Source organism: Euleptes europaea, chromosome 2, assembly GCF_029931775.1.
Source record: "Euleptes europaea isolate rEulEur1 chromosome 2, rEulEur1.hap1, whole genome shotgun sequence".
In the NCBI taxonomy this organism is placed as follows: domain Eukaryota; kingdom Metazoa; phylum Chordata; class Lepidosauria; order Squamata; family Sphaerodactylidae; genus Euleptes; species Euleptes europaea.
Window position 1 is genome coordinate 103907865 of NC_079313.1, and position 19868 is coordinate 103927732.

The window sequence follows — 19868 nt, forward strand, 5'->3', positions numbered from 1 at the left end:
TTCCAGTTACAAAGTATAATAGGTCTGACAGAAACAGCGGGGTTCCTTGCACAATGTTGTTAAACCAAGATCTAAATATCCCCTTTGGTAGAATCTCTAAGCCTGTGAATCTTGAAAGTTCACCTGAGTATTTTAGTAAAAGTTATTGCTGCATTTTATATTTGAGTCAGCAATACATTTGCATTTGATGAGGTGAGTTATGACTCGTGAAAGCTTATGCTGGAATACATTTTGTTAAAACTTCTAAGGTGCCAGTGGACTCCTGTTTTATTCCAATACCTTTTTGCATTCTTTTCCTAAACATTGTGTTACTTTTTCTACAGGGACACCCCTACCCGGTGGCAGCCTTTACCAGGGACTAAAGCAGCCATGCTAGTCAAAGTCAACAGTCTGAGACAAATAAATTCTTCCTCAAGCAATTCTCTTCAGATGCAGGGCAATGTAGAAGCCAGCAGCCAGAAATCTCTGCTTCCAAAACCAGTTCTTTATGCCCAGCCTCAGTCTACAGCCCCAAACCCATCTGCTCAAAAACCAGCAGCTCCGATAGAAACAAAGCAGTCAATGCAAATTAAGAAGACAGAGAATGGAGGTTTTTGTTTAGTGTTAACTAATGGGCTCCCTTATCAGGCTCCTTCAGGGAATCAGACTCGAACATCACAGCCTGCATCTCCCAAATATGCTACTCCAGCACCGATATATGATGAGCCATCAATCGACTTGCCAATTTATGATGAGCCCCCTGTAGATATGGACACTGGCAGTGTAAATGTGAATGGAACAAATCCACAAATAACACCAAGCAATAGCTTAAATAAGAAGCCCCAACAAATTAAATTATTACAACATCCAAGTATGCAGCAGCACCAAGCTGGAAAAAAACATGTGAGAAATCCTTCTGCAACAGAATACAGCCCCGTTGGAAGAGAATATATTAAACACATGGTCAACATAGACCAGTCTTCCAAAAGTCCTCATTCTACAGGAGCGATAGTTGATGGTGTTGCTAAACCACAGCTAGGGCAGCTGAGTTCCAGGGACAGCTTCAAGCACTCTTGGAAAATCTTGGAAGCTAATGTTCTCAAAAATATGGAGGCCCACCATAATCGGCAGAACAGTCTTCAGACTCAAGAATACCCTACAGTTGTCAGTCAGCAAGATTCTGGTTACTCAACAGGGCCTTCTCCAAGCCTGAGAAAGAGAAAAGGCAGACGGCAAGCTCCGGGCCAGGGAAGGCCTGGTTCTGTGGGCAGCAGCAGTGAACTGAGTGCTCTGAATGATAAGCTGATTGCTGAGATGCGCGCTGTGGTGAACAGATCTGCTACTTGCAGAGGGAGCAAAGGTAGCCTAGATGCAGAAATGCTGGAAAATTCTAACCTGCCAGAGGGAAATAAAATTAAGTTTCAATCAGACCGCTTGAAAAAATGCAATAGTAGGAGCTCAAGAGACGACGTGACCTCTAGTAACAGGTCACTATATAGACCCAGAATGAACAGTAGGGGAAGCATTTCAAATGATCTGGCAATACAGCAAGACACCGTGAGGCAAAAGAGAACCTACGAAAAAATAGATTCTTTAGAAAAGAATATGGCCAATCAGACAAATCTTTCTTCGTTGGACACAGCACAAATATTATCCCAGGTATTTACTAATAATCAAGATATCTAATTCTCAGTGTGGCATTTAGGGTATGCTCTACAAAACAGCAGATCTGGTAATGTTTATTAACTTTGTTTAACTACTTGTGAGCTATGCAAATATAACATTACGTTTCAAGCTGGAATTTGTGGGAAAGTATTAGCAGAGACAAGCTGGGAAGTATGAAGAAGGCACTCTTATAGAATCAACAAAGCCCTCCACAAGCCAGCAATGAATTATATGCCATTTCACCCATATTGTTTCAAACATATTGTTTCTATTGCAATATCTACTGATCGGAAAGGTTCCTTGTCAATTCCCTGCCAATTTCTTGATAATTTCCTGTCAATTCCCTGTCAAATTTTGACTCTCTCCTCCTCCCTCTGAACTTAGTTTGAACTCTCTAAACCAGACAGCCAGGCTAACCGATATTAACTAATGTTGTTAGTTTTCCTAATTGTTTTTATTATAATACTATGACTCTTTATAATACCAAAGGAAGCTCTCCAACTTTAAAATTATTTTTAAAAACATACCTACAATATTTTAGATAAAGGTTCACAGCTAAAGTACATGCAAAGAAAGACAAACTACAGATTTAATACCCAAAAATCACAAATTTTGTATCATTTAAATGTAAACTAGCAATATTGACCAACAGTATTTCTGGAGGGCTCTTCGTGGTCTGTTCCTATTGCCTGATGCACTGAGATGGCAACTAGTAGGACCCAGCAAAAGAATAATTTCATCCACACAAAGGGGCGGACTTTCCCCTTGTGACAATACCAGAACCCGAATCTGGTGCTGTTGCCCACCTGTTTATAGATGTCCCTTTGTGGCAAAGCTGTGCCACGCAGATCCATTGTACCACATGGAAAGCAAGGCAGAAGAAATAAAAGATGGTTAATACAACTGTGTAGGTTTCATACTGTTTCGTTTAGTACAGAGACAGATATGTAAGAAAGACGCAGTTTAAGGGGAAAACCCATTAGAAAAGAGCATGGAGGATTGATTTGGGTTGAGTTACAGAAAAAGTGGGACAAGAACAAGGAATGGGTATTGGATTTTGATAAACAAAAAGTAGTCAGAGGTTGAATTTCCCAAGTGGTCAGTGCTGATGTTTGTACTTGTATAAAGGCTTTTGCTCTGTTGGAAAGACAGGAGGTGGTCAGTGAGCTGTTCTGCTTTGGGGGGAAATGGGCAGCTAAGGTTTTTTCCGCCCACAGTTTCCTCTTTGTTCTCTATTGCAGAGTGGAGCAACAGAGTCAGATTCCCAACAAGAGAATAATGACCAGTCTGGCACAAACATGGGGTATCAGTTTCCATTCCACACCATACGGAAGCCCATCTCTCAAATCAGCATGGCAGACTGGGCTTCCAAAAATTTGAATATGCACACTCAGGGCATCTTTCGCCGAAGGCTCTCTATTGCCAACATGCTCTCCTGGAATGGAGGATCCATCAAAAAACCAATGCTCATCACCAGCAACCACACCATCAAAAAGGAAGCTTGTGAACTATTTAAACTGGTACAAATCTACATGGGTGACCGGCAAGCCAGGATGGACAGGGACCACGTGGCCTTGATCGCCGTCACCAAATGCTGGAGCATTCAAGGCTTGCGGGATGAGCTGTACATACAACTAATCAGACAGACGACAGACAATATGTGCTATCGAAGTCTGGCATGGGGCTGGGAATTCATGGCCATCAGTCTGGCCTTTTTCTCTCCATCGCCCAAGTTCCAGTCTTACCTGGAAGGTTACATCTATCGCCATCTCAGCCAGGTTAATGATGAAAACAGTAAGTGCCTCACTTCTGTGGGTTTCCTTTTCCTACACGCCTGAAATGCATTATGCTACAATAGCAAATGCAGATTAGCAGAGATCCTGCTTAGCAGGGCTAGGTTCTGCTGCCATTTCCTGGTCTGGACAAAAGAAATGTAATAATTTTTCCTCCCAGCATGACTACTCACAATGAAAATTTTATTATTACAGTAAAATACTATGCTTCATAAGTGAAGAGTAGTTTTAATAGGCCATGGCTAGGATAATAATTGCATTACGTTCTGACAGTAAATGTTTATTTGATTTATTTATTTGATTAATTATAAACATTTATTCTGCCTTTTTCTTGACGGATTCAGAGCGGCTTACAGAAAAAAAGAAGCTAAAACCAAATCACAGCTTTATACGTTAAACAGCAAAAACAACTTATATATGTGTGTGTGTGATAAGAATCACAATTTAAACCAGACAGCCAAACCAGTTTACAAACATTAAAAACTCTTAAGTGCCCTCAAAAGTCCACCTAAAAAGCTCAATTTTGCAGGATTTTCTCAAAGTCAAAAGGGTGAGGGCTTGTCTGACAAAATCAAGCAGATTGTTGGGCAGTGATGGGGCAGCCCCCCCCCCCAAAGTCCAAGACCAGGTAGTGGCAGACCAAACCAGCCTGAAGGGAGGGGGCAGCTAAAAGACCTTGTTGTGCTGAACAAAGGAGCTAAACAGGTGCATATGGGGAAATAGTCCAGATTGTGAGGGGCTATAGAGTCCAAGCTAGCAACTTGAATCGTATCAGGAGGCTCGAGCCCTATGAGGAGCGGTTGAAATGCTTAGCGCTGTTTAGCTTGGAAAGAAGGCAGAGATATAATAAGGGGAGATATAATAGAGGTCTATAAAATTCTGCATAGTATGGAGAGAGTGGACAGAGAGAAGCTTTTCTCCCTCTCTCATAATACCAGAACGCGGGGTCATCTGCTGAAGCTGGAGGATGAGAGATTAAAAACAGATAAAAGGAAGTATTTCTTCACACAATGCATAGTTAAATTGTGGAACTCCCTGCCCCAGGATGTGGTGATGGATGCCAGCTTGGAAGGCTTTAAGAGGGGAGTGGCCATGTTCATGGAGGATAGGGCTATCCATGGCTACTAGTCAAAATGAATACTAGTCATGATGCGTACCTATTCTCTCCAGGATCAGAGGAGCATGCCCATTAGGTGCTGTGAAACGCAGGCAGGATGCTGCTGCAGTCGTCTTGTTTGGGGGCTTCCCAGAGGCACCTGGTTGGCCACTGTGTGAACAGATTGCTGGACTTGATGGGACTTGGTCTGATCCAGCATGGCTTTTCTTATGCTCTTATGTATCCAGAAACAAATTGGTAACCAATGCAGCATCTTTAGCAGATGTGTTACATGCACAAAATGATTGCTTTTGTCATTGGGCCTAAACATTTTGGACCAGCTGAAGTTTCTGAATTGTCTTCTGTGAGGATAAAGCTATCCAGAAAAATCAGAATGAACAGATAAGTTGAAATAGGCTGTGAGTTGCACAAAGAAACAGGTACTTTCTTAGACCCCAAGCCATCTGCTTTTCTCTGTGAAAGCAAACCTGTGGATCCGTTATGATCAGCTAAAGAGAAAAAGTCTTCACAATATTAATAAGTTGAACATAACAGCAGATTTTTGGTTTCAATTAGTAAAAACATTTATCCTCAAATTCCTTTAAGCTTCTAGTACCAGCATATCCTAAGTCCCTTTAGAAATTAGTTGTAAGAACTATGATGGTGCAATTTTATGCATATTTACTCAGATGCAAGTCCTACTGTATTCACTGAAACAAAGAAGTGTGCATAGGATTGCAGCCTGTGGCAGGATCCATAGACTCAAATAGATTGAAGCCTAACAGAATATAAATCACTACCTGCACATATGTCACTTTTAGTGCAAAGTTGACAGACTTACCCAAGTAAAATTAATAGAATCATAGAGTTGGAAGGGATCACCAGGGTCATCTAGTCCAACCCCCTGCACAATGCAGGAAATTCCAAACTTCCTCCCCCCCTCCAACACCCCCAGTGACCCATACTTCATGCCCAGAAGATGGCCAAGGTGCCCTCCCTCTCATGATCCGCCTAAGGTCATAAAATCAGCATTGCTGACAGATGGTCATCTAGCAAATTGCTGGATTTGTTTTCATCTTGCTCTGTTTCAAGAATATAAATTTGAGAGCTGAATGAATTCTGCTCTTCTAAGAAATTCTTCACAAAACAAGTAAAATGCTGGGGAGGGTTTTCAACGTGTTTCCTTCCTGGTAGCTGGGCACTCTGAAGTTTCTTGAAGGGAAATGATTAACTATAAGGCTTCAGGTGGTTCAGAGAGCAGGCTTCCTTCTCCTCTTTTATCCCTAGCATCTCATTTTATAAAAACGAATAGAAGCCATAGTCCTACTACTACTTACAGGTCTCAAAGAATGGTGTGTGTTTAGGGTTGCCAGGTCCCTCCTGGCAACCGGCAGGAGCTTCACGGGGGCAGGGCTGGGGGCAGAGATCTGCATGCCTGCCACAATGATATCACTTCCAGGTTGATGCAGAAGCACCAGAATCATGCCAGGGAAACTCTAGCATTCTCCTCCCAAAACTCTGTAGTTTCCATAGAGTTTTTTTGGGGGATAATGCTAGAGCATCCCCTGGCGCTTCCAGGTCAACCCTGAAGTGATGTAATCCCACCAAGCAAGTAGATCACTCCCCCCTTCCTCTGGTCTGCTTCCATCCGCCAACTGGCTGAGGGGCAGCGGGCAGCCCGATGAATCGGTGAGCAATTGCCTGCCATTACCAGGAAACTGGGAACCCCATGTGTGTTCCAGCTGATCTTCAGTCAAATTAATAATCTGAGAAATAATTTTGAAAATTTGAAATTTGGGAATCCTCATTTTATTGATCCTGATGTTTTGCTAGCAAATGTATTGAAGCACAAAGCTGATTTAGTGATGGGTGAATTCAGTAAATTCCAGCCCTGGTCTCACTGTGTAAAGGTGGAAGAGGCAGTGAACATTAGATTTTTTTTGTCATCACACTATCAACAGTGCTTTTGATTTTCAGTTACCCAGCGCATTAAGGAGCTTCTGGATCTGAAAAACAAAAAGAACTCAAAATCCAGGAAAAAGAGGAAGCAAAACACAGAGGATGAAGGTAAACCAAAAATTGGGTTATGAGTGGGGCTAAGAAGGAAAAGACCCAGTTATGGATCTGTGTTTTTCAACCATTAACTTCAAGTATAGTTGTATGTACTTTATTATTAGAAGAATCAGATTCCAGGTTTGTGCAAACACCAGCAGTTCAGGGATGAAAAGAAATATAAAATAGCTACTGGTAAAATTTAAACACAATATTGGTTTGTGCTTTACTGAATAACTTACAGTCATTCCTAACTAAATTTACTGATTTCAATACGCCACATTTACAACCAAATATGCATAGGATTGCAGCCTCATTTATGTGGAGCAATCTACATCCCTCCATCAAGGTGAAAGAGTGATTGATTATAAACGTTGGGGACATCCAGCAAAAATATTAATTTGTCTATATTTCTCCTCTGTGTTTATGGTAGCTGGGCTTCTTCTTTCCTTCCCTTTTAGTTGGGGAGTTCTGAAGCGAGTCTGTGATAACTGATTAAAAAAAAAAACTTCAGAAGTTGTCGAAGGCTTTCACGGTCAGAGTTCATTGGTTCTTGTGGGTTATCCGGGCTGTGTAACCGTGGTCTTGGTATTTTCTTTCCTGACGTTTCGCCAGCAGCTGTGGCAGGCATCTTCAGAGGAGTAACACTGAAGGACAGTGTCTCTCAGTGTCAAGTGTGTAGGAAGAGTAATATATAGTCAGAAAGGGGTTGGGTTGAGCTGAATCATTGTCCTGCAAAAAGTATCGAAGGTAATGTGCTAATCATTGTCCTGTAAGTATCAAGATAATGTGCTAATGAGGGTGTGGTATGTTAATATGGAACCATTGTATCCTGAAGTGATCTGTTAATGTGTGAAATCCAAAGCTAATCTGCATGGCTATTGTTGACTGTAGTCTTTGTTAGTCTGGAGGTTTTCAGGACAGGAAGCCTTTCTGACTATATATTACTCTTCCTACACACTTGACACTGAGAGACACTGTCCTTCAGTGTTACTCCTCTGAAGATGCCTGCCACAGCTGCTGGCAAAACGTCAGGAAAGAAAATACCAAGACCACGGTTACACAGCCCGGATAACCCACAAGAACCAACTTCGAAGTATTATGCAGATAGACTATTTTCCTTCGAGCTCTTCACTTTATTTCAAAGGAGCTAGGTTCTTCTCACAAACCTATTTCTGCAAAGGTACTTCTGTTTAGAAAAGATTTCTTATTCGCCATACCCAACATGAGAGCGAGCCCTAAGTGGACTTACAAGAGTATGACTTCACCTAGGACTGCACTTCTATTTCTTTAGAATGTTGTGAGTGCTTCTTGAACACCATTTGTCAGCCGGAGAAGTAATTTGACAGTTGGAGCCATTTGTAGATGAAACGTGTACTAATGAGGCTCCTTAATATATATGATACTGCATGCGTGTAAACTGCCGTCAAGCAGCAGCCAACTTATGGAGAACCCTTATGGGGTTTTCAAGGCAAGAGACTAACAGAGGTGGTTTGCCAGTGCCTTCCTCTGCATAGCAACTCCGGTATTCCTTGGTGCTCTCCCATCCCAAATACTAAGCAGGGCTTACCCTGCTTAGTTTCTGAGATCTGATGAGATCGGGCTTTACCGGGCTGCCTTCCCTCTATATATATGATAAATCCAAAAAACCCACACCAGAATAATTATATACATTTTCCTGAGAGAGACTGTAGATTAGGTCTTTGTGCTACTCTCAGAATAGCACACTTTATCTTCAGGACTCCAGACATGTCAGAAAACAAACCAGCTTCAATGAGAGCCTCTCAGCACAGATTACTTATGCATGGGAGGTGTTTCCTGATCTTCATCGCATAGATTTAAGTGGACTGTTGAGCCATGGAGAACTGAATTTAATTACTGAAGGAGTAGGGTTCAAGCCTGCTTCACAGGAAGATTCTTGTATGCCATTGAAAATAGTAGGAGGTGAAGGGATAAACAGTGGAGGTTGTTCTAGTTAGGATCAATAATCTCAAGAAATGAGACATTTACCAATTTCCAAATAACATTAACTGCAGGATTGTGAGATGCACATGTCTGGGGACAAAATGGAATTGTGCCCATAAGTAATTCATTAGAGGACAGGATTGCACACGTAAAAGTTTTTCATGAAAGTCTTGCAGTTGTTTTTAGACTTCTTCAGCACTATTGCCCATAGATGTCAATATGTAGCAGCTCATCCTGAGAGCTTTTCTGGACAACATAAATAGATTTTTTTAAAGGTAGCTGGAAACCAAGGCTAGCATTGCAGCTTGTCCCCACAGAATGTAGGGGAGAAATACATATTCACTGCTTTGCTTTTGTTTTAACTGGGGGATGGGGGCTGTGCCCCAGTGTTACAGAGGGGAAATGTAAAGCCTAAAATGATTTTTTTAAAAGAGAAAAACTGTTCACAAATGTAGAACACTGCTATGGAGGAAATATGTTCACTTGAAATCATTCCCAATGCAAAATGCTACATGAGTTCTGCACTTGAGTGGTACAGTGATAAATACTCAGTTGCTTAAAAAGTTATTTAAAAATTGAAGTAAAATAAGGTCACAAAATGGCACTGATATCAAGAGAGTTAGCATGATTTTTCTCACTAATGGAACTCTGTTTCTCGTAACACTCCAAATTGCAATAGATGCAATATCATGGATGGAAAACAACTTTTAGCCCTAAGAAAGTGAAACAAGCCCACAGCAGAAATGTTGTCTTGTGGAAAGATGTTTAATGCACATGAAAGCAAATAGTAAGACCTATAACATTCATTTTATCATTTGCTGAGAGGGAAAAGCTAGAGAGGTCTTCTTTCGGCAGCTCTAGGAGCTGTTTTCCCCAATGCCACTCTGCCCAAATGTATTTATTTTTGTCTATTAGGTCTGCCTATCAGCACTTACGCCAGATACTGTTACCGGAAGCTGCAAAAGGTTGCAGTCACTGGAGGCAAAAAGGTGAGGCAGTTGCCATGTTTTAATCTAGTTGTTTAAAGTGAAGCCTTCTCCCATTTCTTTCACCTTAGGGCACCTTGCTGGCATTACCTTTATTGTGACAGTGGTAAGAATCCAAGATTGGAAAATTGAAGGCATTCATTCAGAAAGACACAATGCACTAAAACTAGAAACAGAACTCCAGATATTGCCTACTTTGGATTTTATCCTTTTAAGCTAGTATCCCAGAAAGATTCAAAGGGGAACAGAAGTTAAAATGAAAACCACCTTTTAACAATATTCATATAGCAAATGTTTGGGGATAGGCCTTGTCTGTGCTTCAGACTATATGGTTTAGCTGGCACACAACATGTGTGTCTATTAAAATTATAACATGTGAAGCAGCCCTGAATATTTGCTAAACAGACGTGGCAAGTATAACTGTCCTGTACAGCAGAATATTTACTTTAATGATAACATGTTACTTTAGTAACTGCTGTCTGTGGATGGATTTTTAAACCTCTGTCACTTCACAGCTTCTAATATTTTGTCCTCCATCTGGAACTGCAAAGGAAACTGTGTTGCTGGAAAGAAACCTGTGAGATGCATGCTTTGACATGTAGTTTAGAGAGCAATGCCTCTCTGCCATGGTATAATCACCTTAGAATTATAATGTTTGATTCCTCGGTTTCTCCTCCTTAAAAAGGCAACGCCCAATATGAATAATACGCCTCAGTGCCTGCCCAGAATTTCTGCTGGTATATATTTCTGAAGGTTGATCCTAAAGAAGCTTGTGTTAGGTTCCTGTACCCCATGAATGGCCAGCTGACACACATTCCTTTCTTGTTTCCAACGTGTATCACACCCTTGAGTTTTATTTTGACTTGAATTCTAGCTGATAACTAGCAGCAAGTGAAAAAGCAATGAAATACAGTGCAGAATGTAGAACGTCTAGAACATTCTAGAACTATAGCCCTAAACGTTTGATTTTTTTTGCAGAAAATACCTGCCTTCTTTTAGCACCACTGATTCCTTCACAAGATTCTGAAAACATTATTTTCTTTGAGGCCTCCTCCTTTCTTTCTCATTTAACTCACTGCTTTCACTTTGCAGAGACTAGAAATATTCAGTATGACTGTTGGCTCATCCTGATCTTACTGGGGGGGGGGATTCTGTTTATAGGGACTTCGGAAACCTACAATTGAAGAGATAACCCATGCTAAGAATGCTATTGTGACCCCTTCGCTGTTTGGCAGTTCTCTGGAGGAAATAATGTTGCGGCAGCAGGACATGTATCCTGATAACAAGCTGCCTTGGGTACAAACACAGCTGTCTCGGCAAGTTCTGCAACTAGGCGGCGAAAAGACTGAGGGAATATTCAGGTGAGCTTAGCTTACTCGAGCTACTTAAAATCAATCATGATTGGCTCCATCAGCATTTTGTACAGCTGGCTTACTGTTCGGCGCACGCAAGATTCCTCCAAGCAAAAATGCAATTACATCTTCTCAGTCCAAATTTGTAGAAGCAGTTTCAGCAGAGGGAACAGCATTTACACCACAGCAAAAGCCTGTCTATGGAGCATTAGTTGTTGCACAATAAGTTGCCTTATGCCGGTGTTTACAAACATCCCATAGGGCAGATTGATACTGAAGAAACAGCTTCAAGAGAGCGCCTGTCACTTCCAGCAATTCAGAGATTACTATCTGAAGTCTCAGAAATTGTGACCTGTGGGTGCATCCCAGTGATCCTGCATGACAAGGAGTGAAACAGCCACCATCCTTTGCCCCCCTTTGGCCATGGAAAAATAATAAGCCCGTAGCATCCTTCAATTATGCTTCTGTGCCCAGCAGCGTTGTTTTGGCTTAAGGCAAATTCTTCCATCTAGATGGAATGTTTTAAAGCCAGAACAGACATTGGCTGTTACCGCACTAGGTATTCCCAGCGATGTATTAGGAGTTTGGAAATGTTATAAAAAATACTGTTCGCACTTTCTATGTATTCCCACTGATGTATTAAGAGTTTGAAACTCTTATGTTTTATTCAACGGCATTAAGTAGTTGAAAAGTCTTAGTTTCTAAACACAACAGGGGGTTACCGCACTTGTATTCCCAGCGATGTATTAAGAGTTTGAAAATGTTATAAAAAATACTGTTCGCACTTTGTTTGGCCCCTTTAGCTGTGAAGACGTCTTCCAACCATTTTTTAGCCATAGTATCCAAAAACCCTTTTAAAGTGATGTTTTTTATAACATTTCCAAACTCTTGATACATCACTGGGAATACCTAGTGTGGTAACAGCCATTGATTCTTTTGCACAAAGTAACATAATTAGGACTTTCTCCCTTTGTATTTACATGATGCGGACATTGCTTGTGCTAATGGTTTCCTCCCCAACGTATTAGGCAGTGTAGTGTTTCTTTTAATTTTTTTTTACTCTGCATAGCTTTGTCCCTAGTTCTTTTCAAATAAATTTAAAGCATGTATTAGCAGTGAAGCTGTCACAGATTTAAGATTCAAACCCATCTCATCAAGGACATTCCAATGCAAAAGGTAATGTGGAGAAAAGTAGTGGTTGCTCAACAAACCAGTCATAAGAATAAGTGCTGGGACAAAGACCTTGTCTCACTGCTTACTGGTTTGGGGTCCTATCTCCCAGCAGAGCTAGCTGGGACTAAAAGCCCATACTAGATAAGGGCATATTCTAGATGGACAAGGAGATTGCAGTATATTCAGCAGCATTGCCTGCATGTTTGCTGCAGTTTCCTCTCCTTTTTTCCCATTACTCCACCATGTCACCTTGTTATACCATTGTTGGAGCCAGCTGGGATGGGGAAGGGAAACAACAGGAAACATCCATATTTCTTTCATGTGTTTCCAATGGTTTCCCTTTGCTCTTTTCTTCTCCCTCAGAGGAAAGATATAACACAAACATGGGCTTTTTAGTCCCGGGCATGAAGCTATGAGAAGGCCAGGAATGGTAGTAATAAGCTGGGATTTTTCTTTTAAAATAATTACTTTGGTTTTAAACCTGCATTATCTTGAAGTGTGCATAACAAAGAGCTATATTTGTATATAATGAAAGTACATTAGAAGATATGCACATGCGTGCTATCATGTTGCAAAAGACTTATGGCAACCCCAGTAAGGAGCTTTCAAGGGAAATGAGAAACAGAGGTGGGGTTGCCAGTTCCTTCCTCTGCAGAGTCTTCCTTGTTGGTCTCCCATCCAAGGACCGATCCTGCTTAGCTTTTGAGATCTGACAAGATCAGGCTATACCATGCTGCTTTCCATCCCTTCATAGAAGATACAATCACTATAAACATTGTACAAAGGTTGTAAAACTTTAAATACTTTAGCCCACTGCCTTGAAAGGTTGTAGGAGGTAAATTTATTTTAGGTAGTGCTTTAGACATTATATACCATTACCTCACAATTTCTATTGTACTAGTCTGGCCAATGGTATTCTTATCAAATATGTCTGTATCTTCCTCTCAGGTGCTCCAGCTAATGTTTATAGTCTCATTCATACTGCTGCCTTTTGTTCCTATGTGAATTATTCCTTCTATACAATTGTTCCCTTGGGTTCTGCTTTCAGAATTCCTGGTGACATTGATGAAGTCAATGCATTAAAACTGCAGGTGGATCAATGGAAAATCCCTGATGATCTTAGTGATCCCAATATACCAGGTATGGAGAAACTGCATAGCTGTGTTCAGATTAGCACAAATTTAGGGAAAGAAATTTTGACAAGAGAGATCTGTTGGATTAGTATTTATATGTTTTGTGGTGTTCTGTCTCTGGTTATATTCCACCTTCTACAAAGGTTTTGGCATCAGGGTCAGAAGCAGGAAAAGTGAGATATAAGTATTTTAATCAATAAATAAGAATAAATGCTACTGTAAGCCATTTCCCCTATGGGCTTGATCTGAGCCCTGTGATTTCCAGTGTAGAACTTGGTGAGTTTATCTTTCATTCATGGGTGAAAGAAACCTAAATTTCTTACCAGCACTATGTCAGGTGGCTTGAAGCAGAAGATGGGAGGTATCACTCTGGCTTAATTCTTCCTGGTACTCTATACTGACCCATGGGCTGGATCCACACTAAATTTTCCATCAGTGGAACAGAACTTTCCTGCCTCGCCCACTGATATCCATAAAATACTGCTCCGGAGGGACAGGAGACTCTGGGGAATGACATGACAGAGGTCTGCAGTGGAAATCTGTGGAAACTGTTTAGTCTGGATCCAACCCCACACCAGCTTAATTTCACTCCTGCTTTCATCTAAGAAAGGACAGAGTAAAGTGCCTAGTATAGCATTAGGAGGAGGTATTGTGCCAAAATGAAAGAAAGATCCACCATGAAGAACTAACAATCACATATGAGATTCTGTCCTATCAAGCAAGGATCCAGACTGTCCAACCCAGAGAGATTATCTGGTATACCTTTTTTGTTGTTGAAAGTGCCTTTCCGGTTTCTGTCCATCCTTGCAGCTTCTCTGCTAAAGCTCTGGTACCGAGAGCTAGAAGAGCCTGTCATCCCACAGCAGTACTACAAAGAGTGTATTAGCAATTATGAGAACCCTGATGCCGCTGTGGCAGTGGTGGATCTGCTGCCAGAACTCAACAGATTGGTCTTGTGTTACCTCATCCACTTCTTACAGGTATGAAGATAGAGGATGTTTTCAACGTCTAAATTTCTTGACACTGGGCAGAAGAGAGACCCTGTATAGTAAGACCACTCAGGCACCTCTCATTCCACCCCAGGTGGTGCTGCTGTTTATGTCAAAGACCTAAAATTTCAATCTGAATTTCTTCTAGCATGTGTCCAAGTTGGTATTTGAGGACAACTCCATTGTCTCTTGTCTGAAGTTCTGTTTTTAAAGTCCGCAGCCAGCCAGCTCCAGTAGAATGTGCTGTTTGGAGGAGGGGGCTGGAGAGACTAAGCCTTCAGGGTTCACATTATCTTCTATTGTCTTTATTTGAGCTCCTCCTCCTTATTTTACAGATTTTTTCTCAGCCAGTCAATGTGGGCAAGACCAAGATGGATGTAAACAATTTGGCCATGGTGATGGCCCCCAACTGCCTACGATGTCAGTCTGACGACCCCAGAGTCATCTTTGAAAACACCCGCAAAGAGATGTCTTTCTTGCGCATGTTAATAGTGCACTTGGACACCAACTTTGTCAAAGGCATGGTGTGAAGGGCTGGCTTCGATCGTGGAAGTATGAAGGGAGCAAGGAACTCTTGCCGATATTACTTTCTGTAAACCTTGGACCTTCCGCTCTGCAGTCTCCAGGCTCCTGTGATTGTTTCTGTTGCTGTAACAGACATTTCTTGGCTGCAGCAACCATGCTGATGATTTCAGAGGAGGCCCACGGGAATGCAAGTGAACGATCATACCAGAAAGAGTAGGGAGGCATCAGCAAGCCAACTCCCAGCCCATGCTCTGAGGGCACTCCGAAAGACTTTCAAGAGATATTCCTGGGAAGATGGAGTGCGAAGGCAGATAGGCTCCTGCTTAAACAAAATACCAGTGTTGAGCTGTGTTGCCATGCACTGGGAATCCGCTGCACATTAAAAGTGGAATTTATTGGGATCCTACCCCTAGAACTAACTGCTCTCAGGTACTGGGATTTTGCTCCCCCACCTGAAAGTTGGTTACTAAACCAGTTATGCTTCAGTCTCAGAAGGAATGGCAGGTTACTGTAGCGCCTATCCTGCCTTAGAGCAAACCTGCACAAGCCAGCTTTGTTATTCACATGGATGGCTGCATCCTTCTCCACTTGCCTTTTACATCTTTAAGGATGCCTCTCTTACCAAAGGCTCAGTTTTGCAGCTCAGGGTTGGCTGTGGTTTGCAATCCTCATTTGCTGTCCTCATGTTGGAGTACTTTTACTGCTCAGTCCAGATTAAAAGGACCAAGCAGGCAGCTCAGTTGAAGGCCAAGGTCAACATCAATATTATAAAAGGGTAAAAAATGTCTTGGGCCGGAGTTTGGGAGACAGCAAACATTTTGGAAAAGAGACAGTGTATCCCTTTCCTTTCCTGCCATATTATACTATTCTGTTTAAATCTTTTTACCCCAGTGTGCCAGTTGGTTATTTGTGCCAGAGATCTTTGTGTCCCTTTTGAGTTACAGCTAAGTCACAGCAATGTAAATAGTGAAAACTTCCAGAATGGAACTTTCCTACTTAGTAAACTGCAGTCGGTGCTTCTGTTGCCTTTCTCATTGTTCCAGTAAGGGTTAAAATCAGGTATCGAGTAACTACTGAGAACAAGCATGAGCACTCCAAAGACTCTTTGACCTCAAGATTGCGTTTGGTTTTCTGTTTGTTGTTCAGGCTTATTTGGAGAGTCTGAAAGGTATGGAGTCATGGTCTCCTGATATGAGGAAAGGATGCTGAGCAACATGCACTGTGCGACTCTGGGCTCCTTTCTACCCTTTCGTTAACAAGTTGTTCTTTCCCCACTGAGGTTCCGCTCCTCTGACCATTTTGCCCCATGGTCTTCAGTCAGTGGGATTCACGCTGACTAAATGGGAGGGGGTTGCTCCCTCATTTCTGCTGCTCCTTTCTGAAACAGGAACCTCCCACATTCATTTCCTGTGTCACTTGCAAGCAGCCATAGCTCCTTTAGCTAGACCCTAGACAGATCTCTTGGAAGATGGAGTCGAGATTATTCATTCTTCCAGCCAGTGCTAAGCCATTTTCTGGGTGAGTGACAATTTGATGGATCTTGGAATTAGTACTATTGAAACAGTGGTTGATGTGGTCTTCTTATTGGTAAGAGGAATGCGTGTTTCCCTTTGACCTCCATACACTGTGAAACGTCTTAGGAGACTATACCATCTCATTATATGGAATAAAGACTTGCTACTGTTTCCCTGTCTGAGCCAGTTCTATAAAGTCAGGTTCTTTAACTCTGTGTAGATGGTAATGCCAAAGCCCCCATTACTCTTTACCCTTATAGTGTGCCTTTTCCCCAGCTATCCTTTGAGATTAAGCATCTTTTCCATTCAACTATCAAGACATCTACGCTTGATCATCTGGGAAATGCTGATTCCCAATATCCAAGCGAGTCCTTTCTCCAAGGCCCAAACTGCAGGTTATGTAGAGATGAACATTTCCCCAGAGTTGAAAAGTGTGACATGACTTTTTTGTGTACATATCCCTACCCCCTGCTTCATTTCACTGGTTGCCACTCATGGGGGCTAGGGAAACGTCTGTGTGATATTATGTCCCAAAGTTTTTTCAGCTACGTGTTACCAAGGAGACAAGAATGGAAACTGCACATCTCTGCAAAACCTGTAGTTTGCACCTGAGCTGAGCCAATATGATTCAGGCATTCACTGTGACATGTCCAGGGTGCTCTATGCTGTTTCTTAGGAACAGCTGCATTTTATGAAGTAGATTAGCATGATTACTCTGAGGAGCTGGGTGCTATCCAAACAGGTTCCTCTGCCAGAATTCGGCCAGTGCCCTTTAGAAAAAAATCTGAAATGGGACCTTTCTCCTTGTGCCAGATACTTATGGAGGCAATCTTAAACACACTTATTTGGGAGTCAGCCTTACAAACTCAGTGGGACTTGTTTCTAAGTAAACGTGCATAGGATCAAATGTTAAAATAGCTGAAAAATCTCCTTGGCCTTGCTAGAATAGGAATATCTTAGTCCTGCTTCTATTACAAGGCTAATATAATAACTTTTTCTCTATTTCACTCAGAGCAAGTATCCATTCAGTAGACTGTGGACATGAAAATTGCCCCTGTTTGTGGCTAAGCAATAGGGTGACCTATATGTTGCATGAATATTTCCTTTTATAATAAGAAATGCTGAGCAATATTCAACAGGCCATACAACCCATGCTCATAAAACAAAGTCCTTTTGAACCTGTTTGAGGATGTCTTCTGGATGCATACTTTTCCCAGATTCAAACTTGATGGCCAACTATATGATAGGTAATGATTAAAATTCCCCTTGGCACTTAGGTATAGCACAAGCATAAACAGATGGTTTTATATTAATGCTCTCCCCCACCTCCTGGGCTGTAAAATAGGCTAAAAACACTGGATATTGTTTTCTTTTTGCCAACATGTTTGTAAATGTGAATCAGCAAAACATTCTGTTCTTTATTGTCATTAAAGAATAATTAAGCATAATGTGGTTTAATCATTCACTTCAGCATCCTTTTGTAATCTGTTTAATCAACATGTAGTTTTAGGCTAACTATGCCAGTGAAGGCCAGTGTACTCATAACTCAAATGATTTTACTGGAGGTTGCTTTTTTTCACCTCTCCAAACCAGAATTGTCTGGATCCAAGTGTGTTATGGCAAATGACATATTTTACCATTCCATTATGAATTGCTAATAATTTAGACCATTTTATGGTTCTTTGAACACATAATGCTAACTTATACTGAGCCCCAGACCCTTGATCTTTCAAGAGCAGTATTGTTTATTCTGATTGGCTGCAACTGTCCAGTATCTCAGCTAGAGGCCTTTCATATCACCAACTGCCTTATCTTTTAATCTGGGTCTTCTGCATGCAGACCTAATTCTTTAGCATTGAGCTATGGCCCCTCAGCTGCAGTTTGCTTATAACACAGCGCTTACCTTACTACTTTACAAACATAGTAAACGCATACCAAAAGGTTTGTATGAACATTGGTCCTTGCCCTCCAAGTCTTACTGGCCCAGGAGCTATGTACAGTGTAAGTAATTGCAAGGTCTACATAAATCCAAAAGATGCAACAGGACAAAAGGGCAGAGGAAATGGGTTTTATGAGATCTACAGCTTGATCTGGTCAGGAACATCTTGGGGAACAGCAAAACCAATCTTTTTCGCTGGCACTTAACCACCCAATACTGCTTACAGTTTTTTTGTTTGCATGGTAATGCCACCAACATTCTAAAAAAAGCAACTTTTAAACCAGATAATTGGAAGTAGCCAGCATAACATCAAAAGAGCAGTGGAGGCAGGAAATAATACACCATTTAGCCTAAAGTCTGTTTTGGGTAAATAAGTGAAAAGAGTTATTAAAGATAGAATTATTAATAAATTTGAAGAACAAGGCTTACTTACTGAAGAAGATTCACCCCAGCTTCTGGCAAGGTAAGTTCATCATCAGCCTTTTAGAACTCTGAGAATGGTACAAGCAGAAGAATATGGGAGAACATTTTATACTCGGACTCTCAAAAAGCCTTGAACAGAGTTCTTCACCGTATTGTTATGCATAAATCCAGAAGTCTTGGGGTAATACAACTGGAAGCAGAGCATGAACAGTTCACACAAAGGAGGGAAGCGAATAGTGGGTTTCTTGGTCCCTTTTGTGCTTGTTTGTTTTATTTACTGTATTTGTATTCCACCTTTCTCAATGAGACTCAAAGCGGATTACACAGTGTAAATTGATAACAATGCATATGAAGAGACCTCTAATAAGTGCAATGTAGACCCATATAATCAATATGAGGAGACATCAAATTAACAATGTACCGCGATTAGAATTACTGAAATCTTAATGAGTTTAGCATATTAGATTTGACAAGCGGGAACCCTCAAGGACTTGCTGGAAGCATCTCATTTCCCCCTCCCCCACTATTTCCTCTCCCTTTTCTGAAAGCTGCCATAGACTCCTACCTTTTCCAGCTTTCTTCTCTCCTTAGGATTGCCAGCTCCAGGTTGGGAAATTCCTGGAGATTTGGGAAGCAAGGTTTGGTGAGGGAAGCAACCTCAGCAGGTATAACGCCACAGAGTCTACCCTCTAAAGCACTGGTTCCCAACCAGGGGTCCGTGGACCCCCAGGGGTCCGCGAGAACTAAATTAAGGTCCGCGAAACAAAGTTATAAACCCAAAATAAATTAATATTTTCAATTAAAAGTTCTCTATTATAAAAATATATATTCAAATATTATTCTAAGTTTAATGTTTAACTAACAGTTATGATTAAAGTTTATTTTCAAATTCTCGGAATTTTTATTTTGAACCTTGGGGTCCCTGCAAGTCCTAGTGGTCCCTGGTCAAAAAAAGGTTGGGAACCACTGCTCTAAAGCAACCATTTTCTCCAGGGAAACTGTCATCTGTCATCTGAAGAGCAATTGTAATTCTGGGTGATCTCCAGCCCCTCCCCCAATGTTTTTTTGTTTTGTTTTTTAAAGATTTCACATTTTTCTGCAAACCTGGGATGGAGCTGGCAGACAAAAGAGGCATGTTGTGTGGCAGAGGGGAAGGCCAGGAAGAGGAAGCCAAGCAAGCTGTTATGTTTGGGCTGAAAGAGTCTCTCTATAACCAGAGTGGTCTGTAAAGGTAAAGGTCCCCTGTGCAAGCACCGGGTCATTCCTGACCCATGGGGTGACGTC

General features: G+C 41.4%; 1 protein-coding gene across 1 annotated transcript in view; it reads left to right on the forward strand.

Annotated features, from left to right (window-relative positions):
• LOC130473750 (rho GTPase-activating protein 39-like) overlaps positions 1–15132 on the forward strand; it is an 87795-nt gene extending 72663 nt beyond the window's left edge. The window contains exons 3-10 of the mRNA XM_056845333.1: positions 324–1638; positions 2886–3438; positions 6511–6600; positions 9466–9539; positions 10698–10897; positions 13110–13201; positions 14005–14174; positions 14519–15132. Coding sequence (XP_056701311.1) covers positions 324–1638; positions 2886–3438; positions 6511–6600; positions 9466–9539; positions 10698–10897; positions 13110–13201; positions 14005–14174; positions 14519–14713 — 2689 coding nt within the window. The 3' untranslated portion in view covers positions 14714–15132. The remainder of the gene's footprint in view (positions 1–323; positions 1639–2885; positions 3439–6510; positions 6601–9465; positions 9540–10697; positions 10898–13109; positions 13202–14004; positions 14175–14518) is intronic.
• The last annotated feature ends 4736 nt before the right edge of the window (positions 15133–19868 follow it).